The sequence below is a fragment of the Aythya ferina genome, assembly GCF_964211825.1.
Source record: "Aythya ferina genome assembly, chromosome: 5".
Classification (NCBI taxonomy): Eukaryota; Metazoa; Chordata; class Aves; order Anseriformes; family Anatidae; genus Aythya; species Aythya ferina.
Window position 1 is genome coordinate 58,959,600 of NC_140301.1, and position 23,718 is coordinate 58,983,317.

The 23,718-nt window shown below is 42.6% G+C and overlaps 1 protein-coding gene and 1 long non-coding RNA gene across 5 annotated transcripts in view; one reads left to right on the plus strand and one right to left on the minus strand.

Annotated features, from left to right (window-relative positions):
• LOC311437517 overlaps nt 1–13,817 on the plus strand; it is a 25,911-nt gene extending 12,094 nt beyond the window's left edge. For 2 of the 3 annotated variants that reach the window (XR_014693530.1, XR_014693531.1), the window contains 2 exons: nt 4,291–4,443; nt 8,839–13,817. This is a non-coding gene — a long non-coding RNA (uncharacterized lncRNA). Of the gene's footprint in view, nt 1–3,669; nt 4,444–8,838 lie in introns of those variants that run through there. The other variant, XR_014693532.1, reaches the window with a different exon arrangement.
• Nucleotides 1–23,125, minus strand: part of HIF1A (hypoxia inducible factor 1 subunit alpha) — a 33,018-nt gene extending 9,893 nt beyond the window's left edge. For both annotated transcript variants that reach the window (XR_014693529.1, XM_084520879.1), the window contains exons 1-10: nt 22,853–23,125; nt 8,877–9,067; nt 7,936–8,081; nt 7,751–7,835; nt 4,787–4,899; nt 3,461–3,663; nt 2,020–2,126; nt 1,721–1,868; nt 703–923; nt 238–518 (exon numbers count right to left, since the gene is read on the minus strand). Coding sequence is in view for 1 of the 2 variants with exons in the window: in XM_084520879.1 (XP_084377005.1) it covers nt 238–518; nt 703–923; nt 1,721–1,868; nt 2,020–2,126; nt 3,461–3,663; nt 4,787–4,899; nt 7,751–7,835; nt 7,936–8,081; nt 8,877–9,067; nt 22,853–22,887 (1,530 nt within the window). In the remaining variant the exon portion in view is untranslated. The remainder of the gene's footprint in view (nt 1–237; nt 519–702; nt 924–1,720; nt 1,869–2,019; nt 2,127–3,460; nt 3,664–4,786; nt 4,900–7,750; nt 7,836–7,935; nt 8,082–8,876; nt 9,068–22,852) is intronic.
• Between the last annotated feature and the right edge of the window lie 593 nt (nt 23,126–23,718).

Genomic DNA, 23,718 nt, shown 5'->3' on the forward strand with positions numbered 1-23,718 from the left:
AATCCCAAGCTTTTCTTTCTGTGACACGTACTACTGCATGCATTTGCAAGACTTGCTTCCATGAAGATATAATTCTGCCTATGAAAATTTATCCATTTCCTCAGAGCTTAACTAAGTCACAACCTAGAAATAATTTTAAAATTCATGCCTTGGCTGCATCTTTAACTAGATTTGCTCTACAAGCCCCAACACAGCACATACATTTTAATGACAGCATATCCAAATTACGTAACTAACCTCAGGTGAACTTTGGCTGGTACTTGCATCAGAAGGGCTGGTTGGCTGCTCTTGCACCTGAGGCATGGTAAAAGAAAGTTCGAGTGTCTCTGTGTTTGGCTCCAGCTTTGATACAACTTCTCTATTGAGTGCAGGATCAGCATTGCTACGAAGTGGCTTTGTAGTTTCAGAGGCAGGTAGTGGGGACATTGCCATATTTATATTCTGCAATTTCTCACTGGATGAGGGGAGCATTACATCGTTATACAAAGGAACTTCATCACATTGTTGTTCATCAGACTCTATAAAAATTAAAAGAGACCATCAACCTAAGTAACAATACTGAGCGTGTCTACGGACCTCATTAAATTTCAATAGTGGCTGAAATATCACTAGGCAGTGATACTCAGAGCTTATTTTCTGAAGTTCACTGTAAAACACTAGCTTTACTAATTAGCATGCTCTCCAATTTAAACACACACCCACCATTACTGCTGAAATCTAGAGAGATAATTGTGTCTCCAGCAGCTGGAGCCAGCACAGTTAAAGCATCTGGTTCCTGTTTAAGTTTTTCAAAAAGGTTGTTGGTATCATCCAGGTCATCTTTGTTGAATATTTTGGTCATTTTCATATCTGGAGACTCCACTGGTTTCAGCATACACTCAGTTTGTCCAAGGGAAAAAATCAAGTCCTTCTGAACAATTCCACTGCCAGACAGAAAGGAAGATGATTATTAAAAAACAACTAATGCACAGCTAAAATTCAGCCTTAATGGTTTGTAAGTTGCAAGTGATTAAAAGCTAACGAAAATATTTCCTCAAATGTAATAGACAAAGCAAATACTAATTCTGGTGCCATAAAAAGGTAATAAGTAAATAGACATACTTTTCAGAAAGCATCAAAAAAAAAAAAAAAAACAGAAAATTGCAGATTTACATTAAAAAAAACAACTTTGTTTTAAACAAATGTACCATATGGTGACAGACTGACACTAGTACATTCACTAAATTTTTGAAAAACTTAGGACTACTCTACAGGTGCAGAAAAATAGTTAACAAGTCTGCTTTAAGTTGAAGCTTTCAGTTAAAAGAATCCCGAGGAAGATAAATAGGATTGAGATACGATTATTGCTGCTCTGACTACATCAGCAAGAATGATTAGTGAAATAAATCGCTCCAGACTGTGTACAAAGATTAAATAAACATACAGAATGCACAGAAATTCTCAGACGTTTCCATCATAATAAAACCCAGAAGAGGTTGGTCCTATACTCATTTGCCTGCAGAGATCTTCCAAATGACATCACTAGATCAAAGAAGTGGCTTTTATATTTGTTTTTAAATACAACTGCTAATCCTTTGACTAGCAGTATTTTAAGTAAAAATCTAATTGGCAAGAAAACAACATAGCAACATCATAACAGGGGGAAAAAAAGATGCAGGGCCATCAGAATCTGAGCCTTCAAAGAAATCGTGTCAAAAATGGCAATATCCACTCAACTTACCTCAACACATAGTTTACACATACTATGCACTGTGGCTGGGAATTCTTAGTGTTGTATATAACAGTTGCTTGAGTTTCAACCCAGACATAGCCACCTTGTTTAGCAAGCATTCTGTACTGCCCTGTTGTCACCTGCCCTTTTGTGAACACTGAAAAAAGAAAGGACATCAGCTTTAACCACAGGCAGGAAAAGAAAGTCAGTTTTCAAGATAAATATTCTCTGCAGATTCCTGTCTGCAGTTAAAAGAAAACCCTTGTTATTCTCTTGTTTTCCCCTGGTGCTGCATCTTCCCCACTTACTGTCATGGTGCGTTTTGGTCAGATGATCAGAATCCAGCGCATGGTAGTACTCATAGATGGAACGACCCAGGAGTTCCTCTGGTTCATATCCCATCAGCTCTGTAATTCTTTAAGACAAGGGAGAGGTTGCTAAGTAGAAGCAGACACTGAGCAGTGAAAATACTAGAGCACATGGATGCTTGCAGATACACGGAGTTCTTAAAAATCTCTCCCATATACATTAGCAGCAATGGTGGTTTAGTGTGAGTTCCTTTTGAAGTGCTATTTTTTAATGCTTATTTAAAAGAGAAGCTTCAGCAGGCATAGGATTTTACTTCTCACTGAATATGTATTAATCATGTCCCATGATAGACAGGATTATGTATATTCCTGCTTCCTAGTCCTTGTTTTTTTGCTTAAAGGTAGACAAGCGACTTATGGATAAGAATATACAGCTCACACAAATGTGAGAACATAATAAAATTATAAAGATATGCTTTAACAGTTTTAACCATGCTGCTAAGACAAATTAGGAATCCAATTTGTTCTTCCCACTGTCTACAAAGGAAACAGTATTTTCTTCAGCCCCTAGAGGGCAGTGCTACCTAGAAGAAAGGATTTCTTCGGCCCTTTTCTTTGCCCTATTTTACACACACAATGTGACCAAATAAGTACCCTTCTATGTGATACCACAAATCCAACCAAGGTGAAGGTATTGCAGAGGTCAGAAAACAATGTGCACTAACATACCTTGCATCTAACTGCAGCAACTAATTAAGAAATTAATTTCTGGTATAAATAAAAGGAAAGTCTTAGCAAGCAGTAACAGGTAATACCCAATTGAGAAAACCTTAGGCCAATGATTTCTTTCACTTCTGCTTTTCAAATTTGTCAAGCTGAATTTTCCAGATAATAGTAAGAGCAGTATTTATTAGACTACATCTGTGATTTCTAACAGAAAATGTTATTTTTGCAGATGTTATTGCATTAAAAGTACAGAGCTTTTTTTTCTTGACTGGAGCCAGCAGATGCTGATCTCCTGAGGAAAGGGTGGGGAAGAAGGTGTTGCAAGGAAATGTGCTTGACAAATATTATACATGTACTCTTTTCAGTCATCTTCAAGGATCTTAAAATCCTTCCCCATCTTTTTCAGTGTCCAGAACGATTTTTTCATTTAAATTTAATTGTTACCACATTACTGAAGGCCAGTGTGAACAGGCAGTGGTATTATTCTCAAGTAATAACCCTACATTTTGCTTAAATTTAAGAATTTAGCTTTTACATAAAACATCCTGATCGGTTAGTAAAACCCAAAGCATCCCAGCAACAACTCCATTTTGCAGAAGAATCAAGTTATGCTTTTACATAGTCTCACTCCCTAAGTCCTACATTAGCCACCACACATACAACCCCTGCAAATCCTTCAAATGAGCACAGCTGTTAAGCACAAAATGTAGTTTACCTTTCATCACAATAGGAAAACTTCATATCGAGACTGTGACGACTGAGGAACGTTTTACTGTCCAGCGGGACCTCAATGTTGGATGGGTGAGGAATAGGTTCACATATCAACACCAAGCACGTCATGGGAGGCTTCTTGTAGCCACAGTGAGTTTGATTACTGCACGTGTCGTACACGCGGATGTGCCCGGTGCAGTGCAGGACCTGTGGGACAGTTACATTTCAGAAGAGACCGGGTTGTTTTCTCTCAGACCACACAGACTGCACTTCCATCAGCACCCCCTGAGGGAGTTCTCCCCTCCCCACCTCTCTACGCTGTGCTACCAACAGCAGGAACCCAGCAGTCCTTTCCATCTGATTGTTAAAGTATAGCCAGCTCTCTTCCTCACGCTGTGCAGGCTGCAGTCAGTTCGCTGGCTGCCAACTCCTTCCTCTCTGGTGTTTGCAGAAGCAATGCTAGAAGTTTCTGCTTTTCTGTCAGTTGTTCTTCTTTTAAAGTTACATTAATTACACTGGTAAGCAATTACCTCAGCAAAAGGCATCCTACTAAGCCAACTTGAAAGCTATGGTAATAGGAGCAGCCTCCATTTTAGATGTTAAAAGGAGAAATCAAGTGTGTTCTTCAAAAGATGAGCAGCTTTGCATTTTCTGTCCTCCCCCCCATTTCTTTTTTTTTTTTTTTTATAAAAAAACAAAACATTGAAGTAAAATTGTTTACATACAGCAGCAAAGAGGAACAAGAAACAAGTTGTTTGATCAAGAGCAAGTTAAAAAGAATATTTTGAGCTGTAATGCCACTTCATACAGTAAAAGGTTACATTTTTTCCACAGGAGAAAATGCATTCATTTCGGAGTTACCAGACTGGGCTCTTTTTATTCTGATTACGACAAAAGGGATAGCCAGCAACTTCAGAAAGAACAATATACAAGTCCTTCTCAGAGACCTCGATGTCGTACTTACAATGCCAAATCAAAAGGAATCAGGTATCAGTGCAAGTGGTGTCAAGTATATTTTCTCAGAGGAGGCTTTACACAAACGTTTAGTAATTGTAATTTCTAATAAGTGAACAACCTCTAATTTAAAGTGGAGAATTAATTTAAAGGCTTTTGAAAAACAAATTTTAAAACATTGTTTCAGTTGCATCCCGATGCACTCAGCATTAAAATTCAGCATATTGAAGCACAATCATTAAATTAGTTAAGTACTTACTGAAACTCCAGCTCAAGTTACGTGAAGGGAAAATGTTGAAATACAGCAAGTTATGCAAGTTATGACATCTGAAAAGGAAGCTGACAACCTATGCAAGTATTCCTTTGTATTCATTACCTTCCACGTAGCAGACTTTATATTCACTGTTCTTCCCCTGCTGGTCAGTGTGCACTTCATTCTGAGAAAAAAGCTGCGCTCCGTGTTTTGTTCTTTGCCCTTTTTCACAGGACCTAGCAAAAGTAAATAGTAAACCAGTTCTTAAACTCTTGGAGCATCTTCTGACTGTATTCAAAAAACTAAAACAAAAAACCCACTGCTCAAAAACCCGTGTTACAGAACTGTGGAAAAAACAGCTAATAAAACTAGAAGCACTTTTGATTAATAAAGCTTTTCAGAATGAGTTTTGCTGTGAGGTAGGCAAAAAAAAAATGAACTTTCACTGTTTTAAGGTCAGTGTTGTATTTGTAGCCAACTCCACACTCCCAGATTTCAGGAAAAAGGCAGGGAGAGACTGAGAATTTAATATATTTTGAAGTTGCAATAGGGGATGGGAGAAGCATATACAGAATGAGAAGTACTTTAAGTTGCTTTGAATTAAAACAGATCAGTAATTCATTGCAGGGAGGTCCACATATGTTTTGGGCCCATTCCTCTTCAGGACTGCAGTATTTTAAGTTTTTTTTTAATTCAGAATTAAGTGTTAATTAATGTTTAAATGCATCCGAGTGTTTCCACAGGGATTTATACTCTTAGAGTAAGCAGGGACCAAGTTTTTAAACACACTTATTAGCATTCTTGAAAGAAGTCAAGACAACCTGATACAAATTAATATCCACGGTACTCGTTTTTCAGTCTTACTCGCTAGCAGCAGGCTCTAAATTAAGGTTTTGCCTTTAGAGAGGAGAACCTTTCAAAGTCAATTACTAGCTAGGCTACTCAAAAACGCAAAGCCTATTTTGGGCACAGAAAACACAAACTGATGCTATCAGGAGAGCTGCAAGCAGCTCGCTGTGCATGGACAAAGGCAACAAAGCACCTAGGAAAAAGAGCAGTGGAAAACAGTGAGCTTGCAGAGGGCTACTAAAGAGTGAGGCCCAAATTGTGGCAGTGTGGAAGTTCAGAACACGCAAGCTTACTTCTGATACAAGCTTCTATAATAGTTTGCCCATCCTCCACAGGCAGCAGTTGCGATGAAATTCTTCGTGGTGTGGTTTGCACTACCAGCTTGATAAAATCCATCAGAAAACAGTAAAGCCACTACGCTGCTTTGTCTATCACTTCCAGCAGACGCAAAGACTAATGGGGACAAGCCTACTCTATGCCACATCATAACCCTCAATAAAGGAGGAAAAGTAATAATAATGCAGAGTTCAGAGAAACAGCCTTATTTCATTATGTTTTTAAAAAAGCTAAACCAATCTAGATGTTCATAATTGAAAATCATGCAATGTTTTGGTACAAAGTCCCGATGCTTAAGGCTCTGCTTTAAGCAGCAGCTGTAAAAGAGGGAGCAACTTTCTCAAGTCTGATGTTATTTTTAAAGTCACCAGCTTTGAAAGTAAAAAAGCAACCTTCTAAAATCAGAAGGCAGTTCAGTTTCTGCCAATGGCAGCTGTTTTCATTTGCACCTGCACAATCCCAAAGAGAAGTGTTTAATACTCAAATCGCAATAATTCCACTGATGTAAGAGGTGCAGTAGCTGCAACCTGGGAATAATAATAAATATAAAAATGTACTATTATTACTCTAATTTAGACTTCTGTCTGCCAACTTCATTTGCGAAACAGATTTAGTAATAATGTTTTCCAGACATCGTATGCCAGTCTGGTCAATTTAGACATGCGAGAGTTGGTTTGCATGAAACTCACTCACACTACGTTTTTAAGAACATGCTTTTGCAACTAGACCAGCTTTTACACTGCTTTAGTGACTTTTTCCCCCTCCAAATACATCAGTGTATTCCAAGAGGGGAGAAGAAAGAGGGAAATGTCTAATTTAACCTTAAAAAAACACTTCAGTATTAGGGACAGAGAATTTTAGAAAATGCTTACAAAGTCAAAGTCAGGGCCCTTACCACAATGATACTGTATCTGGTCGCTTCCACTGAATTAAATACAATTACAGCTATACAAGAAAGCAGAGGTCAGTCCTAATGACATGGTAATTTATGACTACCTAGATTCAGAGTCTATATAACCCTCTTGTTTGATGGAACAGGAATTAGAGAGGTCCAATTTTAGATTTATAACAACTGAGTAAAGCAGATTTGTTTGGAGACATGCATGTTGCCAAGTCTTTAGAGTCATTAACAAACCTTTAGAAGACTTAAAGGCAGTAATTCATGGGCATTTGTTAAATCCCAAAGCGTACAGCATATGTGAATATGGTGTTCTATTCCCTTCCATGGAGGAAGGAAAAGTCTGAAATCTGTGAAAAGATACCAATTTCATGCACCAGTTAAAAGGTGCAGTGAAGCATAAACACCGAAGCCCAGAATTAACAGTCGCTTTTTGGGGCTTTCCAAGTGTTCTTTTTTATTCTTAACAAAGCAAAGAGTATCCAATATCCCTAGGACCACTACCCAATTAGTTTTTCTGCGTCCTAAATATACCATCATTTCTGTGTACTAAATGTAACACCACAGATTTCTGGAAGAAGCCATTTGCTTTTAAGCTGTCCTGCAAAGGCAAGCTGAGACCAAGACAAACATAACTTTACTTCTCCATACACTTCTATAGCAATCACTTACGATCATTCTCACTCAACCTACCTCTACATTTATTTAATTCCTGTAGGCATGCTAATTCTTTCAACCCTCAGTAATTCTGTTCATCTTTTTAATTATTTTTTTAACATTAAAAGTGTACGAATAAAGTCTTATGTGTCCTAAATTAGAATATCTCCAAAACATTCTGGCTATTTCTGTTTTTATTATGTCTGAAAATGACTTACTTTGAGATCTAGGCAGCAAAGCATACTAGTTTGTTCTCTCAATTCCTTTACCTGGCAGATATCCAACTGTACTAATGCCAACAGGAGCTATCCATAAGTAAATTAAATAGATTGTTTTTTCATTCTCACCATTCCTGTGCGTAAGCATTTCTCTCAGCTCTTCATGGTCACATGGATGAGTGAAATCAAATACACTGTGCCCCGTCAACTCAAACTGCAAAAGTAAGAGGTATACAGGTGTCTAACTTCATACATACAAAAGTGTAACAACTTTTACAGATTTGGAGCAGTCTTAGGAAATGTCAATATTTCACCTGAGTGAGTCCCATACACTTGTTCACATTTTCAGACATGTAAATCATGTCCCCATCTTCAGAGAGAACCATGACAAATCCATCAAGAGCTTTCAGGTAGAAACAGTTCAGTTCCTTCTCCATTTTGGCTTCTGTCTCCAGCTCACCTATAAGGACCCACACATTTATATTAAAAGTAAGCATCAATCATTCTTTGCTTACTATCAGGAATGACTTCTGGCACCAGTCTGCAAGGAGCCAATCTTGCAGGGCTGCTCAGAAGTAGCATAATTTACTTAAGTAAGTGATAAATTAAATTCAAGGTCTACCATGAGTCAGAGAAAATCAGAGTGACATTTAACATCTGTGCTTTGATACAAACACCAATAAGCCTCCCAATTTAAGGAAAGTCTAGTTGGCAAAAATACTACCATTTGCCTCAAAGAGACCTTACAAAATTTTCTCAGGGGCTTCCTACGAGACAAACAAAGCTACTCCTTTGTATGGTATAGGTAGGCGTAGATGAGTACAAGTAACTAGTACAGCATCTGTGGCAGATGTACCCTGGGTTAACTTCACCTTCAGTAGAATTCGAATCATAAGAATTTCTTCCAATTTACACTAAAGAGAAACACATACAGTTAGCTACGTCGGCCCTACACCAACCTTCTGCAGTTTAGTAAAGCCTTAATTCCCTAGGGTAAAAAAAATAAATAAATAAAAGTTAAATGAAAGAAGTTAACTCTGGGAGAAGGGTCAGAACAAAGAGAAACAAAGTCAATTAAATTAAACAGTGGCCATATTTTCTTGTGCCATCTTTTTGCTGAAAGGTCTTCTATCTTTCCATATAAAGGATGCAACTATTAATTGTTTTTCAACTGCTGAAACATTTTAGAAATATATCCTTCCTCAACATATCTCCAGTCCCTTTTCCAGATCCTGCTGACAATTTATCTGCTTACCAGCATCCAGCAGCTTCCTCATGCGCAAGTAGCTGATGGTCAACCTCATGATGGAGGCCTTGTCAAGGTGGGCGCTCACCGTGTGCGGAAGAGGCAGCTGATGAGCAAGTTCGTAGAACACTTCCGACTCCTTGCTTCTTCGGCATCGAGCTGCATCTCTTGATTTTTCTTTCCTGCGTTCAGAACTAATCCTGTATAAACAAAGTTTGGGGTTAATATGAAAACTACAAAATTCTCTTAAGTTCAATTTGAAGCTGCCTAAACTGCCCGGGAGCCAATTAACCAGTTATTGAAGTTGGATTATTTAAAACCTCAATTTATATATTTAAATGTAATTCTGTATATACAGCTCTGCAGCAATCAGGCTCTGACAGAATTAGATTCAAAACCACAAAGTCTTCCAGCAGAAAAAAAATCAGTTCTTCACAAAGACATCTACAAACTCTACAGTTCTCGCAGCCCTTGTCTCACACCTTGACTGCTGCCTCTCCAGCCTCCAAACTTTCTCCTTCCTGGTTCTTAACACCTAAAATTCATCCAAAATACCACAGTTTAAGTTTCTAGTCTAATGCTCCAGTAATATCATTTCTACTCTCCACGCTCTTCCTCTTACCACCCCATCCCTCACATGCTAAAGCTGTCATTCATCCCTACGGAGCCTGCCAAACAGGTCAGATAAGCAAGCCTACCCATACGGTGTGAGGTGTCCTGCTTTGCAAGTGCTTCAAAAAAGTCCCCTTCCCACTTCTTCCTCCAGCACAGCCCCTTGCACTGCCTCTTCAGCTCACATCAAGTCAGCGACAGCTCGCCAAGAGCAGGCACAGACACAGCTGTGCTCCCCAGCCATGATCCCAGTAACCCTCCCTTTTCCAGGTGCCCACATCAGTGGAAAATAACTGCACTGAAATGTGCTTTTACTTTTAAATGGCCTATGGAAAGTAGTACCATATGGTTTTGCATCTTTCTTTTTTAATATATACACACATATGTATGCGTGTGTCTTTCAAAGGCATCCCATCTTCTGCTTACATACAACCAGGATGCAAAACGCAGCTGTACTGATCTGTAGGATCCCCTTTTTCCCATCTACTTGAATGCAAGTTGTAAGATAAATAACATGCCCACAAACACTGCTTTTATAATTCAAAGCACATGAATGTTACCATAAAGAGACCAAGCGTCACTAGTTGAAGATGACGGAAGGTAAGCCTTTGTTATACTGTGTTATATTTGCTACCAACAGTTTAGGAAATACATTTTTTTTTTTTTTTTTTTAATTTCAATAGACTTAAAAGGCAAGCAGTAGCATTGCCAATTTCTCACTGCTAAGTTTGTGCAAAAAAATCTTTTTAATTAGCACATCGTCCTGCGAGAGGTACCACAGATGACAGAGGAAAGTGATTCACTGGCTGATAATACCTGGGCAATAACGACCAGGTTCAGTGTAAGCAGTTAAACACATGCATAAATAATGTGCTGCTCGCAACAGCCAAAAAACCTGCTTCGTTTGTGCACGAGCACCCAAGTGACCACACTACTGGTGTACATAAGACCGACCTGGGAAGCACGAATGCCTTGAAATAAAGAAGTTTAAAGGGTTGTTTTAGAGACAAAGTGAGCCATCAGGATTTCTTCTGTGACTACCTTAATTTTTGCCAACTTTGGGAAACTGTAAGGCACGGATGGGATACACCATGCCTGTCTTCTACCCCTTCGGCACTGCCAACAGCAGAAAGCATTAAAAGCTTTGTTTTCTGAATCCTACATTTTATAATAGGTAAGGTATATTTCATAATAGGTAAGGGTGTGATTGTTACCTCCTTTGTGGCAGAATCAGGTTGCAAGGTCACAAAACCAGCACTTCTTTATCATGAGAAACAATATATCAAAATAATAGTAATGGAGGCCTTTGGATAACTAATTTATGGTTATATTAGTTTAAAAAAATCCTGATACACAGTAAATCAATCAGTTTCTGTGAGTATAGCTTGCGTTCCCCAAACAGGTAGCACAAAATAACTGATGATCTCTCTTATTGCAGATTTCTGTCCATTCAGTCTCAACCTGAAGGCAGATATTCCTGCTCCAGAACTGGTATCTGGGTCTGAGAAGTTTGAGGTTCCCAACATGCAGGTGCAGTCTGAATGTCACTACTAGCAGCCTGAAATGGTCAGGCTGAAACAAATTGAATACTGAATGTACAATACTGAAAAAAGATTTCAGTAATTTAACCTGATTAAGTATTTCTTACTGAAGTCAGGCCTCAAGTACCTTTTCTCTTGGAAGAAAACTAAGGGCGGAGGTGAAAAACCCTTCCCAATTCTTTGTCCTTTTCCCGGACCACAGAGCTCACTTCTGACACAGGTAAAACAAGTAATTATGCTGCCTTTGACAGCTTCACCTTTATCCTTCCGCTTTAACCCTTGTTAGCTACTCATTCCAGATCCCTTCACATGTGAAAAATTTGCTCTGCTACAGAAAGGCAAGGGAGAATTACTTGAAGTAATTCACTTCCATCTGCCTGGCTGCCAGCACCTTGCTATGGCTTCCCTTTAAACTGCAGGCAGCACTGTCATGTAAAAAAATGAAAAAAAAGAAAAATGGAAATAGCTGCTCACCTCACAAGTTGTAAGAGGAAGGGCTAAGATTGTATTTTCTTTGTGAACGCTCCATGTTCTTGAAAATATTTCAGCCACTTTCTAGATTTTGTTTGGTTTTGGCATACTTTAGCACACAACTTCTCGTGGCCACTGAATTATTAATTACCGGCTGAAATACCACTCAAATCAAGCTCATAGCACCGCCGTTAAAAATTAATCCCAGAGCAAGAGAACTGGGTGCTGCCTGCTGGAGCTCTGCCCGGTGTTACAATGGGCAAAACTCATGTGAAGCTGAAGTGTTTGCACCAAGTGCTGGTGTCCCAGCAAAGCCAAAATGTTAATACCAAGAGGTGGTGTCCACGAGGCAGGCTCTGGTCTCCCCCTTGCTATATATTTCCTTACGAGAAAGGCTACTACTATAGATAGATGGTTAAACTGTACAGCACAACAGCTTGCTATTTTTAGCTGTTGTTGAAAACTAAGCTGTAACTAATCGGAGTAAAACCCAGCAATTTAAATAGGAAGATTAATCTCCAGCTTCAAAGAGCGTTTCTTTACTGGATCAAATTAATGGGGAAAAGGTCTTTCACAAATGAGGTTTAATTACCAAGTGAAGTCAGAGTTACCTCAACCTGGGATGGCACCAGATACAAAAAAGAAAAGCAAAAAAATCCCTTTACTGTTGTAACTAATCTGAGCTTTGTTGCTTCGAGTTGCACAAAGTAAATGAGAAAGCACGGTGTGTGCAGCTGCCCACAAATTTCTCTGTAGTCAATTAAAGGATGTTGAATTCTCATACAGAAAATACATCTCTGAAGTGAGCTCTGTCAGCGAGCATAAAAAGGGAGCTCAAGGAAGGGGCCTTTAGACACTAAGATGTGAACTAGCACTAAGATTAAATAAGTCACATAACTGAAGAGCCATTTCAGAAGTGCCTATGCTTAAAAATCACAGTCTCCACAGCAGGCGTACCCTGTAAGGGGAACGGGAACCCAAGTCCCATTTAAAAGAAAAGCAACTTCAGAACGATTTCAACCTCCTGCTATCTGTTTCGCATAAAAGAAAGCCACCTAAGGATTCAGAAGAAAGATCTCCATTGAAGAGCAGATTATACATGCAATGAAAATATCAGAAATGCCCACTCTAGGCAGGAAATTGCATGCGTTTTCAGGTATGTTTCCTGCCCGATTTCAGTGCCAGACATTCGTTTCCATTTTGTGTTCCCACCACCAGAATACAGAAGCAGAAATCAATCTAACGCAGGACACACGCTGCAGCTCACCGAAAACAGGACTCTGCTGACAATATTAAGACCAATACTCAGCACAGCTTACATGTGAGAGATGTTCGCATGTAATGGCTGAACAAACAGCTGAGTTCCCAAAGCTACCCAAGTCAGACACCCAAAGCAAAGCCCTATTTCACCACCAAGATTCACTGCAGCTAAACTAAGGGCTCAGCTGAAGGGTATTACCCAGGCTCCCACTCCTGCCCCACACGAGAAGGGCTTTAAAACAAGGGTGAATATAAACAGACGTCTTACAGCAGCCTTTCACAGCAAGCAAGAGCCAGCCCAGCAGCCTTCAGGCAGAGCCCACCAGCAGCAGCCACACGTGCACCGGTTGCAGATGTCAACGCAGCCCCCATACTCGACATGCAATGCCTGTAATTGCAGCCACATGGGCTACTGGGGCCACAGCATCTTTCTTAAACAATGCATTGTTCACCAAATCATCTCAAAGAGCCCACCACGGCACGTTTCTACAAGCAGCTCCACAGTCTTCTAAAAATAACCCTGTTTTCCTCTCCTCAAGTATAATACCAATCCACGGCCACACTAAAAGCTGCTCCATTCCTCCTTACTTAACACCACTAACAGAGACCAAGAAGAACCCTGGAAAATGCCATTAGTAACCAATACATTGAAGTTAAAAATTGCTAATGAGATTTAAGACCTGCACACTGACCAATTTTTATAGCTGTGGCATATGAACTTTGCCTCGTTCTAGTTTCTTAAATCATCACCCAGCGTCAAGGACAACTCTGCATCGTGTACACAGCATTACATTGTTTTACTTTCTTCTGTATGTTGCTTTACTGCTATTTGTTTTCTCTCCTTTCTAGCTGCACACTTGTTCATACTACCTTACCCTTCCTCTACTCAGATTTCTCCTTTGTAGGTGTTTTCAATTCCCATGTAAAACAGCTATTGTGCACACGGGAATTAATCCAGCCTCATCTTTCCTGACTCAGGCCTGAGAACATTCTTTAAAAAAAAAAAGTTACAAACATCTCGTGTTAGTGATTCACAGTCCCCTTCTCAGAATTGTTTTCCACAATTGAGTGAGTTTGTATACTGCATTTAAACAGTTTCACAGAAGTGTACCATGTGGAAAGAATACAATCCAAATGAATAACGCGTCTCAAACGCTGTAACTTCTCGTTATGGATCTTTAAGTGGCTTTCAGTTCTGATCTCCTTCGTTTGCCAACACAAGATTTCATACGCAGTGCTCCCAGGTCAGAAGCAACTCTCCCGGGACGGTCAAAGTAGTGCCAGCAACAGCAGGCTTGGACGACCACATCTTCTACAACACAGCTTTGGTTTTTCTTCTTTAAGCAATAAAGAAGACAAGATGCAGCTATTGCAATAAAATCATACATTAATGCTGTATGTCAATTGAGGGTATTTGAACTCAGAAAGGAGACGTGTAAGTGGCCTTGCGTTTAGCCCTTCAGGTTGAATTTTCTCCTGCAGTTCGAAGGAAATGGTCATCAGCCTAAAAGGGAGCTTCTGCCAGCACAGCTGTGTGGGACAGGGGCACAGCTCCTGGTCTGCAGGTACCTCCACGTGGGCATCGCTGCACTGCTGTAACCAAAACCTCACACCGACAGCTCTCACCTGCCACCACGCAGCAGTACACACACGGACATGGGCTTGCTGGAAAGGCACGGGCTGCCCAAAAACACGCTAGAGCAGGGCTCTGCTCTTCAGGCTGCGCTGAACATGCTCTGGTTTGATGTCACTGTGGTTAGATTCGTTCAGGGCTGCTGGTCACAGCGCTTACCGAATTCTTCTTCCACAGAAAGAGGACCCAGCCGAGCCCAGCGCTTACCGCAAACTAGCGCAGCACAATTCAACTTCCATAAAGCGGCCTTCGTAAGAAAACCAGGTTTATGATGTAAACAGAGGGCACCACTCAAATCCGCTTTTTTAAGCATACAGCAAGTGCATGATGAAGTGTTTTTTAAAACAACACAAGAACAACCCCCTGCCCACCTTCTGCCCAGCACACACATGGAATAAGCCTGCTTGTCTTAAAAAACAGAAGAGCCAGGCAGTGGGGCGAGGAAGAGGAGGGCCAGAGGACCTTCATCCTATATGCCACCTCTTAGGACTGCCTGCTGCTGGCACCCGGCCTCCTGAGAGCAGGGAAAGGCATTTCAGACGCCGCTCTCCAACATATAACGCAATCAGAACTTCCAGGTGAAGGAATCATCGAGGGACGGGCTCTCCAGGACCTGCAGTGAACTTCCATGCACATTTTCCACAGGTTTTTCTTTGCAGGTTGGTGTGGAAGGGTGCTCCTTCCTTCCTCCTCCAGCTGCACCGCGCAATTAGCACGAGCTCTCAGCTTCCAGCTCACGATGAACTCCAGGCTGCGGCTTCATCTCTTCTAGCTTTGATGTGATTTTAAGTATCACTGCTTTTGCCATTATGGCCAATTTATCAGTTTTCCTTATTTTGTAATCTGTGTAGAATAACCAACACCCTGATCTCCTGCGCAGTTGCGAGCATGTGATCTTCTAGATGAAAGTCTTGCTCGTTATGAATTAATGAACTTAAAAGCCCAGTAACATAACACAGAAAATTAGCTACTGTATTTAAAGGATTTCTAAGATTTTAAAAGAAATTTAACGGTAAAAACTAGAGTAACATTAAGGCACAGAAACAACACTTCTGTATGTAAACTATTGGTTAAGCTTCATTCCTTTGTACATTTTCTTCTGACAAAGCAATTTAAGCTGCTTTCTTTACATTGCTGTGGTTATTTAAGGGCATTTAACATAATTTGAACACCACTAAAAACCTCTTAACTGCAAAGAAACCTAACAAATTAAGAGCAAGCAGACAGTTCAAACTGAGTTAGCTTCTGAATGAGCAGTGCTTTGAAACCCATCCCTACCTGCGGAGTGATAGCAGGGGCTGGCTCTCCTTGAGAGCTACACGGTGAACAAAATACAGTGAGAGGTTTTACTACCAGGACCATGAGGTCTGTATAAACAGACGTCTTACAAACAGGTAAATGATGGCATAAAAGAGCCAGCAGCAGCCTAGCACTCCTAAAGCTAGTGCAAGGCCACACTTCCAAGATTATCTATCAACTGTACTTGGCCTCGTGCTGACCTGGAAACTCTCCTTCTCCCTGCTTAGAAAGCATAAGAAGGTAAAAGCTTCCAAATTTAGTATTTCTAATTAAGAACGTGGTGAAGCGATTCTGCTGTGTCTTACTATACAGTGTAACCCCCAGACATTTTCACTGTGCATAGTAATTTACTGTGTAAAAATAATCATAGGACATACAAAGGCTGTTTGTAAGAAAATCCAGATTTTTTTTTCAACCATGTTATTTGGCTTTTTTTCTTTTAAATAGCTGTACTCTACCCTTCGGGGGGAAGGGTGCATGGTAGTTAAATCATGGTTATTACTAAAAAACTACGTGAAGATGATGCCTGGACACGGACAGAACTAACCTTCAAGTGCTCTCCCCCCTCCAACACTCTTGCTGTTAGTAGCTCTTGCTTCAGCCAAGCTCACAAAAAAGATGAAAAACACATCGCTAAGATGAGTTCTTCACTTGACCTCGCAGCTAACACTGTTTTAGTTAGGAGCTAGCTAGTCTTATCCTCACACAGTTGGAGACTCGAGTTTTCCAGAGCAGAGACTGAAGGTTTTTCCTCAGTGCTTCAACGCAGGTTCTTCACCTCATCTCTTCACCTTGCATTCCTCAACTGCTTTCGCCTAGCAGGGTATTTCATGGTCAAAGGTTTTAAGAACAAAATAAAAAAAAATAGAAATAAGCAATATAAAGTTCTATTTCTCTGTATGAATAAAGAACAAACAGATCCAGTGAGCAGTCAAGAAAAATGCTTACATCAATAGCCAGGATAAAGAGCCTGCAGCAGTGTCAGTTCCACAGCCAGGAGATTCAATGGTTTGCACGGAAAAAAAGCCTCTTCTGAAGGACTGAGCACCAAATACTCCTCTTATCAGCTGAATCACTTCCATTTAGAGAGTCCCATTTGCAGCCTTTGTACGTGACATGATTGCTTCAAGTCTTCTGTTCCAAGGAATACATTCCCACCTCTTCCAGCAGGTGTAAGCATGGGGAAAATACGAGGAGGCAGGCTTCTGAACTCCCTCCTGGCCTAGCAGTTCACTAATTACTCGCAGTTGTGAGCAGCGTGAAATAATTCCACAAAAACAAGGTTCCTGGCCTCGGTGTTCTTTTCCTTCTTGAAACATAACCTCCACAAACCAAAACCAGATGGGCGCTATCAGTTAGGACCGAGGGGATCACGACGCGTTCTGGTAAACAACACGGGGCAGCTTTTTCGGGTAACACGTCCAGGGTTATTACAAAAGGAGTTGAAAGGGATACTTAGTAAGGTACTTGGGATATTTAATAAGTTGTTTGGTAAAACCTTCCGCTGCTGTAAATATAATAGCAGAAATTTCTTCACACAAACGCGATGATTCAGTTTCCTCAATTCTTCACTTGAAATTCAGGCTCTATTTTAACGTGGAGAGTTATAGGATCTGTTGTAACATTTTTCTACTGAATGCTTAACAAGTATGCATTCATACCACCCCAAATTAAACAGAATTGAAGTTTCTATAGAGTCTATAATGCACATGGCATTTATTATGTATTAGATATCTTAAAGGAACTACAAATGGATCTACTTGAAGCACCAGTTCTCCACCGTCCGCAGACACCATGTGAAATAGCCTGCTAGAAATACCTCAGCATTTTAAAACACCACATTTTTGTACAAGTCACCGTATCACCAGGCTGCAACAGAAAGCAATGACGAATTCTGCATGTGACGAAACTCATCGATGCACTTGGAGATATCAGTTCTGATATCTTGGATCAAATCCCCAGGCTGGTACGAACAGGCACAGCTTCAATGAACCCGTGCTAATTTACATCAACTGAGGCTATGGCTCCACATCAAAGCAGCCTAAAGCATTCGTCACCAACATAAACTGTATTTAAACATACATGTATGCTGGCATGTATTCACTTGACTTCATGTTTCTAAATTTCAGAGCTTAATTTTCATGGAGTTTTATTTTAAGATAAATAACATCTCAGTCGAGGAAAAACGTAACAGCGTTCACATCCAACTCTAATTTGGAAACCTGTATCTTTCCTGAATTTTCTGTCATTAATTAAAACGCAAAGGCTCCTCTTTTCTCCTGGGCTATTTCTGTAGTTCCCAATGTCATAAATGCCCCAAGCATCTCCCGTTTCGGAGCAGTACTCACTGGAAAACAAATTCTCCTGCATGCTCTTCTGCCTGCCCTGATACAAAAGAGGGTTCTTGAGAGAGGCTCCAAAACGCTCAAACTTTCTCAAATCCAAAAGAGAAAGGGCTGTTATGACATGAAAAGATGAGTAAGGCCTCCGTTCTTTCCATGCATTGCCTAGGATTTTTTGAGGCATGTAAACACCTGCCTATGCTGAGATAAAAGCAGCATTTGGGCTGATGACTCGCAATCTGGAACGTTCCTTCCTTTTGGACATCAGCTAGCAACACAAGAGGTGGGAAACAGGTTACTACACCTTGCTAAGGTTCTCGCAAGATGTGTTTTTGTTTTGAAGTTGCTTTGTTTTTGAAGAACACACACGGTAATCTGATCTGTATTTGCATCTCCTTGAAAGAGTGGTATCACCAGGAAAATCTGGGTACTCCCCTTGCCACTGCTGAACCAGGCGGTACCTCCCACCCGGGTTCACTTCACAATGCCTGAGAATTGTGTTGTTGGCATATCATAACACCAAGCTCCTCACGGCTAAGGGGAGACACTACTGCTGATTTTTTTCCCCCTGCAGTACACAAAACTGAATACACAAACCCAGTGGTTCCTGCGATACACCATCGCCCTGAACTCTGGAAAGTCTCATGAGAACCTAGCTGAAATCCAGCCCTCTAACACACATTAGTGTAATTTTGTTACTGTGCAGAACAAACGCACGAGAATTTAATCCGTTTTGTTAGATCAGCTCAAGGAGAGTCTCCAAGGCTTTCAGATCAGCACACCGAAAAACAGGCACAATCGTAGGAGCCTCAGAACGGCTCGTGCTCACACCACAACACTGCTGACATTCGCTGGCGCTGGTAGGAGCTGATTTTGTTCCTTTTCCACTTCGCCATCAGCAATCAGAGTCCTGGAAACAACTTTATGAACTCCAGGCATACAATTCAAGGATACGGAGGAACAAAGGTCTACAAGCTGTGCTCACAACATGCAGAGGAGGAAGTAAACGCTGCCTGTTGCATTGCTGCCCAGTCTTACTCTCGGTAGCAGGATTGGCACGGCACCACATGTCCACCCCGCTTCGCAAGGCTTACAGAACCCTAACGTGGCCCTAAAGAAGCCCTCAATGGCCATTCCTCGGGAAAGAGAAGCCTACCTGAAAAAGGGATCGCAATTAGAAGAGGAAATAAGGTGGATTATCAACTTGACACCTCTGCCTTTAAATCAATAGCTCGCTAATTGCCAGGCTTCGGGTGCCATGACCAGTGCACAGCTACATCTGCCCTCCCTGCGGCCGAAAACATGCCAGGGTAAGCCTCCTGAGAAACAAATAGCATTTATGCAGAAGTTAGCTTCCAAAAAAGGCTTTAAACTACATAAAATAAAAGCCTTTTATCATCCCAGCCCCCCGACACACCTACAGCAAGCCTCTCCACATGGACCACTCGCGGCTGTTCCAAGCCCCCCAGACAGAGCAAGTATCACTCAGCAAAACCCAGAAATCTCCTGCTGCTTCCATGAACGTGCTACCAGGTTCTCAAACCTCCACTGATACAAGCAGACCAAAGTACTGAGAGCTCAACATTTTAAGGAAAGCATATCTGCAGTTGGCAAACCCTCCCCAGCTATTCCTGCCTGGTTTTCTGTGCCTCGATAACCACGAGGCAGAGCTCCAGCAACGTGCTGCTGCCCTCATCTTTAGCGGGCACTGAGAAGTAGATTCCGATCACTTTTACTGAAGACACTTCAAAACCATTTTGTGTTTGAGGAAATGACAAAGAGCAGACAGCTCGGGCAATACCATTTAAGTCCTAAGGCAAGCCAAACAACCCAGAAAGATCCAGAAAGCAGTAAAAACAACCACTTCTATGTAAGCCATAAACCACTCTGCCCTCCCCGTACCTGCAAGGAGATTCTGCACAACATTTAGAAAGGTTTCTCCTCTTCGTACAACACAGAAAGGTACAGTTATAGTATATACAAAAGGGTTTTGTATTAGCTTTCAACCCTGTTAGCAGTGGCTCAGTACCACTGGCACTGAAAGAAATTAACAGGCAGAAAGCAGCGCACAATCCTAAAAACCTCACATAGGTTTAAGAAAGCCAGCGGCAGTCATTGCCCCTTTCATAGGAAGTGGCACAGGACCAGGGCCTCTCGGCCAGATCCTGAAGCTGGAACAGAAAAACCCCGGTCTTTCAGATCCCCCTCTCAGATACCAGACGATACAGTTCAAGTCCCAACTATGAGAAACTGAAAAGCTGAAGTTTTTCTGCAAGAGGCTCAAGTCAGGATGTTAAAACACAGTGCTTTATACCTTCAAAAGTCCCAGACTGGGCACTCAAGAAGATACTTTTTATAAACTCTCTGCTTGTCATTTTTATTTAGCACTCATACCATTAAGTATATATTTATTTATGCTACAAGTAAGGATTTTAAACAATCCAAGATTCATTTTTCAAATATATCTATTTACCAGCTCAGGCCCTTACCAAAGTAACCAGTAACCCTAAATGGTACATTTACTTAAAGTGTTGCAAGATTCGCTCTCCTAAAAGCAAAGTGTAATACCACAGAACTGAGAAAAACTTCTCATGGCACGAGCGATCTGTACACTAGAGTTAGTTAAAAGAAAATTGAAAAGAAAGTCAGACTTACACAAGTCTTAAATTTGAATAAAATTGGAGTTAATAAGCAAGCAAAGCTTTCAACAATGCTCTTTTATTCACTCTATACACAGAAACAAACTGAGTCCTTGCAACATATGTAAAAAAAAGATCAGGAGCACACAAAAATGACGCAGCTACTGAAGAACAGCTAAAACCCACAGAGCTGGCAATACATAACAGCGTTACCCGTACATACAGGGGGTCAGGATTCCGAAAGAAATCAAATGAGATCTCCCGAAGTTCGGGACTGCCTAACAGAATGGGCTCAAGAAACCCGTAAGTGAATCTGCGCTTACAGTTACTACGATGAGGAGATTTCACTTATGTAAGAATGAGGGACACACTGGGTCAAATTTCATAATTTCTGCATCCCATAGCACATAATTAGCAAACAACAAGCTTCACTTTAACTCTCGAGAGCCAAACGCTACCCAAACACACGCACACAGAGGGATGAGGAGCGAAACGAGCCCAACACATGGTGAAAGCGAGGCGCACTGCACCTACAGTCAGCCAAAGTTTTATCATTGAAGGACAGACTGGAAGGTATTTCCCCTACAGGTATTCTGATCAGGGACACTGGCAAACCTAAAGCCTTCTCAAACAACCCCCGGTTCTTGAGCAATGCTTGGGATTTTCAATAAGTTCTCTGGTGAGCTCACATCCTTCCTTTTTTGCTTAGCCATCTTTGCTCAACTGCAGACTCGCAGCCCCAGGATGAGCGTACCACAGACACAGCTTTATGTTTTAATTTGAAACATACCCTACAACAGAGGTAACCTCAATATTCCTCGCTACTTTATAAGAAACATTCCCAACCTCGAACTCGGTCTACAGGAAGCAGAAGGCAACAAATGCTCTTTCTTAAGCTCTCCTTTAGGAAGGGCAGGATAAGCTATGCATACTGATTCCTCCATTCAGAAGAAAGCAGATTATATCCAGGACAAGGAAATTGCAAAAAAAAGTACCCAAGCAGGACAGAATGGTAAGTAAAAAATAACAAATGCTCGAGGACAAAGCAAACAGCAACAGAAGGGGAAAAAAAAGTCTCAAAGCCTCTTCCCAGGCAGCCTTGCCACCAAATTAGGCCAGCAGAGCACAGGACAGAACAATCATTTCTGTTGCAACATTTTCTCTGTGGCTTCTCAGTAGTTAGTAGCTTCGAGAAGGGAAATAAAAATAAAAATAAAACAACACGGAAGGTTACAGAAGTGGAGATATTTCATTAGACCGAAAGCTCCTGCAACCCCCCTGCGCCACCCTCACCACCCAAAGCCCCCCGGCCTCTCCCTTCCAGGGCTTCATGCAGCCTGCTGGGGTGCCCTCCTGATACAAAAGTGGAGATAAAAGTAAATAAATAAATAAATAGATAGATAGATAGATAAATCAAAGGTCCCGGTACCGATACAAACGCTGTTTTCTGCGGATGCCAATTACAGCAATTTTAATCCCTCCACAAAGCACGCTGGGGGGAGCATCCCATCGAAAAAAAAAAAAAAAAAAAAAAAAAAAAAAAAAAGCCGCTGACCGAAATGCTCCAACTCCACAACTTCGCTGCCTAACAAAAGCTTTCAAGGCTTTTATCCCCCCCCCCCCCTTCTAATTTGAGCGAGCAATCCGCGGTGAATTATTCATACTTCTCAACTCACATTGTTCGGCAGCCCTCCTCCTCCTCCTCCTCTCCCCTCGATTTGCTTTTCTCCAGCTATAACCTAAAATCCTCCCTTTCCCAACCAAACCCGGCGAACCAAAACCTCGGCGACCACCCCCAAACCCCCCCCCCCCCCTCCCCTTCCCCACACAACCGCGACCATTTGGGACCCCGAGCAGACCCCCCCCGGTGCCGGGCCGGCCGCACACGTTTCCCCTTTCCCCACCCCATCCCTAACTCTCCCCCTTTTTGGTTTTTTTAACTCCGAGGCTCTCCCCAAGCAGCCCCACTGAGGGGGCTGCAGCCCCCCGGGCAGCGGGGAGCCGGGCTCCCCCCGCCGACAAAATGGCGACGTGGAGCAGGAGGAGGAGGAGGAGGAGGAGGAGGAGGGAGGATGAAAGAGCCCAGCGCGCTGCGGGGAGCCGGGCTGGGAGCGCGGGCCTCGGCTATGGGAAGGGAGGAAGGGCGCTGAGGATGAGGAGGGTGAGCCCAAGCCTCTCCCCTCGGTACCTTTTCTTGTCGCTGACGCCGCCGGGGCTGTCCATGGCGGCGGTCTGGCTGCTGCTGCTGCTGCTGCTGCCGCCTGGCTCCGGGGCGGCTCCAATGGCCGCTGAGGGGCGAGGAGATGGCGGCGCGGCCGGGAAGGGGCCGGCGCTGGGGCCGCTCGGAGCTCAGAGCATCGGGGCAGGCGCCGGGGCCTGCGCCGGGAAGGGGAGGTGCGGGAGGAGCCGGGCACGGGGACCGAGGCTGGAGGCGGCGAGGGGCCGGCCGGGGCTGTGCGAGGCGGCGGAGGAGGAGGAGGAGGAGGAGATGGAGGAGGAGATGGAGGAGGAGGCAGAGGCGGGCTCGGCCGGCCCGGGCCCTGCGCTGCGCCAGTGAGGAGCGGCGGCGGAGCCCGGCCCCTCGGCCGCCGGGGTCAGCTGAGCAAACAGCTGGGAGGAGGAGGGGGCCGGCGCTTCACGTGGAGGGCCGTGTGCGGGGCGGGAGGCGGCACGACACGCGACATGTCGCGACATCTCACGATATGGCGCGACGATGCGCCCCGCCGCCCACCCAGCGCGGCCGCGGCTCTGCCCCCGCACGGTCACCGGGAGCCAAAATGTCCCCGTCCCCCCCCCCCCCAGCGTGCGTCGCTTCTTCAAATTAAATGTTTTTAAGCCTCTCGTCAGTTCTTAGCTCCTTTTCCCCAAAGTCATAAACGAGCTTAAAAAGCCACGGCAATTAAAGAGAGCCAGGCGGGCCAGAAGGGAGAGACACTAACAATGGATCACAGCCAAAGCAAGCTTTAACCGCTGAATAAAACACCCCATTTTTACCCCAAAACCCCCAAAGCGGGCCGCCGGGAGGTCGTGGGGGTGCTGCCTGCCCCCCACACC